We start from the raw sequence: 4,602 nt of genomic DNA, 5'->3' as shown, positions 1-4,602 counted from the left end.
GTCGCAGACTGAACGCGGGCACCGAGCCCATGGGGGTCTGCATGTCGTGCCCACCCAGCCCCGATCCACTGGCAGTGCAGACTTCCTTCGCCTCCCCGCAGTTCCGGGACCCGACTCCTGGCGCGGCCCGGCCTGCCCTCCTCGGCGCCTGGTCCCCAGTCCGGCTCTCCTACCTGGTGGCCGGGCCTGAGCTGCGCTCCGGGACTCCGCTGTCTCTCCTCGGCTGCCTGGATCTGAGTAGCTCTGGAGACTAGAGGGAGCAAGGCTAGATCCACAGCCCTGGGCTGCTCCGAACTTAATGTCTTTCCCCAGTCCATCTTTGAAAGAGAAGTGGTTCTACCACCTGGATGTGCGGATATAAATCCCCTTGCAAATAATAAATGGATTAATAATAACAAGGTATGAAGTTCTTTTTATAGAAAAAAAGGAGAGAATTGAAACTAAATGCGGCAGTTAGACAACCATTTTGATAAGAGGATAATTGAGGCGACACTGGTGTATAATTAGAGGATAATTTATGCTATATCCACTTTTATTCCACCTCCCAAAATAAACCCAGTCCATAATCATTACAGGCAAATTGTTCTGAATTTTATAGCAGCAATTTGAACAAAGTACTGCAGTTAATCATGGGAGATTTTTGTGTATTCCTGATTAGAACTCTAATTGCCTCCTTCCAGAAAGTAAAAATAACTGTAAAACGACTCTATTTTTATCATTAACAATGTTGACAATAAAATAAAATCAATTGGAATTGTAATCGAGAGACAAATTTAGGACGAAGGCACTTTTACTTGGGTAGTTTATATTGTAATCAAGATTTGCCAAACCACTAACCGCATGTATCATTTGCATATATTTGAAAGCATTACAGTAGCTTCTGTTTTCAATAGGAAAAAATGCATTACTGTCAGTCCTCCAACGATTCGCTTTCAGAACAGACTCCTGGGTTCTGGGGGGGGGGAATTTTCCCCCTTTCTTGTTCAATATATAGGAACTACGGCCTGAAACGGCAGGAACCTCGCCGAAACAGGCTCTGATTTTTCTTTTCTTTACACCCCCCCCACCAAGGGGTGGGGCCCAGGTGTGGGGGTCTTCTTTCCTCTGTGGTTTCAATAAAGTACGTCTAGAAAATACACGGTGACGGGGCGCTCCCACGGGACTATAGTGGGACCGGGGGAGGGAGGTGTAGAGAGGAGGTCAAGGGAGGGGACCTTTCTTTAAATGCAGAAGGCACTGCTTTTGAGAACAGGCGGCCTGCTGGGGTGCAAGGGGACTGAGGGATAAGCGGCCTCCAGCCAGGCTNTTGGAGTTGCCGAAGGTAGGCGAAGAACTCGGCGAGCCGCGCACACGCCAGTAGAAGCCGTGCGCCTGTGACGTCAGGGGGCGACTGACCAATGGGGAGGCGCTGCCCTTTGGAGACAAACCATTCGACTCGTGGCGTCTGCATCAAGTCTGAAAGCAGACGCGCAACTTTCGCAGAATCCACCTTAAAATCTCTGCCTTAAACTGCACCAGCCCCCAAAAAATCCAAGGGGGGAAAGAAGGGGGGAGAGCAGATTCCCCCCTCCCCCTCTCCTCTCCCATCCCTCCCCCTTCCTCCTCCCTTTGAGTTAACAAGGCCCTGCTCACTATATCTCTTTATATTAAAAAATATATATATNCTTGAGCCGCGCCTCCGGCTCCGCTCTGGCTTCGCTCTGCGAGTTGGTCCGTACTGCGCGCTCCCCCTCGCCGGGTCTGTGCGCCCTTTGCCTCCCTCCTCCCCTCCGGTCTGTGACCGGCGTTTGGCAGGCCCGGGGACATTTCTGAGCCGGAACTGGGGAGCATGTTTTGCTCCCCAACCCGATCTGGACAGCCAGTGGCCTACTTTGCGGGTGGCGCCCGGTGCGCTTCGGTGACCCGAAGGGAAGCTGACGTTGCCTCTAGCTCTGGTTAAAACTGGTGACAATTGGGCTCTTTCCCGCGGGCTTTTAGATATCCCCCACCCCCCACCCCTGCCCAGGCCCCCTCCCTCTGGGTTTTCGGTACGACGTTGGCTGCTCCTTTGTTCCGAGAGGCGAAGCAGAGGGCCTCGGGCGGACGGTGCTCAGCCCCCGAGGGGTTCCAAGTCGCCGTGCGGAGCTCAGCCCGTTCGGGAGCTGGTCACAGCGGCCGGCTGTGTTTTGTTTGGGGGTTCAATTCGGTCCGTCTCAACAGAATAATTTCGGACTCGCCGCGGGTCTTGATGCACCGGGCTCAGAGCTAGTGACAGCTAGTCAACTGGCCGCATAAACATCAGGGTGCCTCAAGCACAGCTTCGGGCACCGTAACGCCAGGCCAAGGGCCCCCTCTTCGCGGCTAGAGCAGCCGTCCCGCAGCGCCGCGCGCCCCAGAGAGCGGCCGGCGCCGCCTCCGCTGCGGCGGAGCGCGGCTGTTTGCCCCAGGGTCTAGAGCGCTCCGGCCGTCCAGCCCCCCTCTCGTTATTAGGGCCAGAGTCAGGGTAGGCCAGAAGCTTTCGCACGCACAGGAAGCACCCGGGCGCTGTGAACCCAGAGAGGTCAGGGTGGCGAGGGGACGCTTCGCAGAAATCCTTCTGGGGCTTTGGGAAGAGCTGGCACAGTCCAGGCCAAGCTCAGGAAGGCTGCCGCAGTGGCCTCACGGGTGACTGCTCCTCTGTATTTTTTGCTTGCAGATCAACAAAAAACCACAGTGATTGAAAACGGGGAAATCAGGTTTAATGGAAAAGGGAAAAAGATTCGAAAGCCTCGGACCATTTATTCCAGCCTGCAGCTCCAGGCTTTAAACCACCGCTTTCAGCAAACTCAGTACCTGGCCCTTCCCGAGAGAGCTGAACTGGCAGCTTCCTTAGGACTGACACAAACACAGGTAATTCCCGAGAAGCCCAGGTTTCCCTGAAATGCTGACCCTGCTTACAGATCCGGCAGGGAGCACATCAGGAGGAATTCCTGGCCTAGCCAACTAAGGATGGAAAGAGCTTAATGACAAATGCCTTTGCTCCATTACACGCTTGCCGGGACAACAGTTTGGAATAAATGACCTGGTATTCAGTGCTGGATTGGATTTGCACATCCTCCCAACCCTCGGCGACCCCACCCCAGCCTAGTGTCCTTTGGTGACCAAACTCCTAAATTAATCGAGTCCTATTCCAGAGCAGAACGCCATGAAAGAGAACAAACGTGTAGCAGAAAAAAAGATGTTCAGGCCAAGAGGCAGAGGAAGAGCTATGCTTCTTAAGGATCTGTTTGTGTGGCGATGGGACTTAATGAGGATTTCAACTCACTGACATAGAGTTATGAAATTGGGGTGGGGGGGGAGGCCAGATATGTACAGGCTCCAACAGGATTTACTAAAGGGACCAAAGTGCAAACTACCCATCCTAGGATAGGTGAGGTGGGCTTTTCTGAAGACTGCCCTAAGCTCGATGGTTAAACCATCCCGGGTGACTGGCTGGTGCAGGCTGAGGTACCTTCTGGGAGTACAGGACTTAGGAGCAATGGCAGAGTTGAAGATCAAAGAGGAATGCTCACCAAATTACCGCAGGTGAAGCCTCAGTTAAGTACAGTTGCTGAAGTTCCCCTGTCCCACTAATTTGAAAGACATATGGGGCATTTTAGACTTCACAGGAAGGGGCTTAAGTGGGTATAGTAGGACCCCGGTCGTAAAGCCAGGCTGCAATCGCCTGTGGTTTTTGTCCTTGTCAATTAACTTAGCTGCATGCGGTCGTAGGCCTCACTGTGAGGTGGGCGATCTTCAGCAAGGGGACTCCAAGGTTTAGGAGACTCTGGCTGGTGAGTGATTGTGTGCTGCCTTAGAGCAGATGTCCCTGAAGCTCTTCTTTTCAATCGGGCCTGCTTTCTCTTGCCACGCTGCCACCAAAAATATTTGGGGTTCCTGCAGCCCAGGACCTCGTATTACTCTTGGAAAAGCAGATTCCTATGGCTAAGGAATTTTAAAGGTAAAAGAAGCGGCACCATAGAATTTCCTTCTTCAAACGAAGTAGCTTAGATATGCTTCCATCCCAGATTCCTGATTCACATTTAATTTTCAGGAGTCCTTTGAGTTTCAGTGACCGCACTAACAACCATGTGATGATTGTTGACCACAATTTGAGTAAGCAACATGCAAAGTAGGGAACTAAGGAAGGTACCATCCCTATTCCTTACAGGATTATGAGGATGTACTTGCTTCAGGAGAAGGATGCTTCATGCACATGCAATATATACATAGGTATCTTCAAGACATTTGGTTATAAATGTACAGGTTTTTCCCTGTTCGCAGTCATTTGCTCACTGTACATGCACAGAGATGCCAGGTTTGGACATTAGTAAATACAAAACAGACTGTCAGAGGAAGTGTGGCTTTTATCTGAAAAGTTCTCCGGTTAAATATCCTTCTTTAGGCTTTAAGCTTGGCTCTCTCATTTTCCTTCGGTCTTATTTATGCTGCTGTTTTAAAACTAGACTTGCATCCCACTGAAGAGCTACAGCGACGTTAGGTATCCAGACAAGATACCTGGTAGACAGGGCCGGGGCGAGGGCGAGGAGGCTAGAAAGAGGTGGAGGAAGGCGGGGACCTGGCGTTTGCAGTTTCGCTTGTTTT

At 51.7% G+C, this 4,602-nt stretch overlaps 1 protein-coding gene across 1 annotated transcript in view; it reads left to right on the top strand.

The window, feature by feature from the left end:
* Window positions 1-298: 298 nt before the first annotated feature.
* The window catches only part of DLX6 (distal-less homeobox 6), a 5,878-nt gene continuing 1,574 nt past the window's right edge, over window positions 299-4,602 (top strand). The window contains exons 1-3 of the mRNA XM_077765405.1: window positions 299-349; window positions 1,671-1,710; window positions 2,675-2,868. Coding sequence (XP_077621531.1) covers window positions 299-349; window positions 1,671-1,710; window positions 2,675-2,868 — 285 coding nt within the window. The remainder of the gene's footprint in view (window positions 350-1,670; window positions 1,711-2,674; window positions 2,869-4,602) is intronic.

Source organism: Crocuta crocuta, unplaced genomic scaffold (assembly GCF_008692635.1).
Source record: "Crocuta crocuta isolate KB4526 unplaced genomic scaffold, BGI_CrCroc_1.0 scaffold14, whole genome shotgun sequence".
Lineage (NCBI taxonomy): Eukaryota > Metazoa > Chordata > Mammalia > Carnivora > Hyaenidae > Crocuta > Crocuta crocuta.
This window is presented reverse-complemented; position numbering and strand designations above follow the sequence as displayed.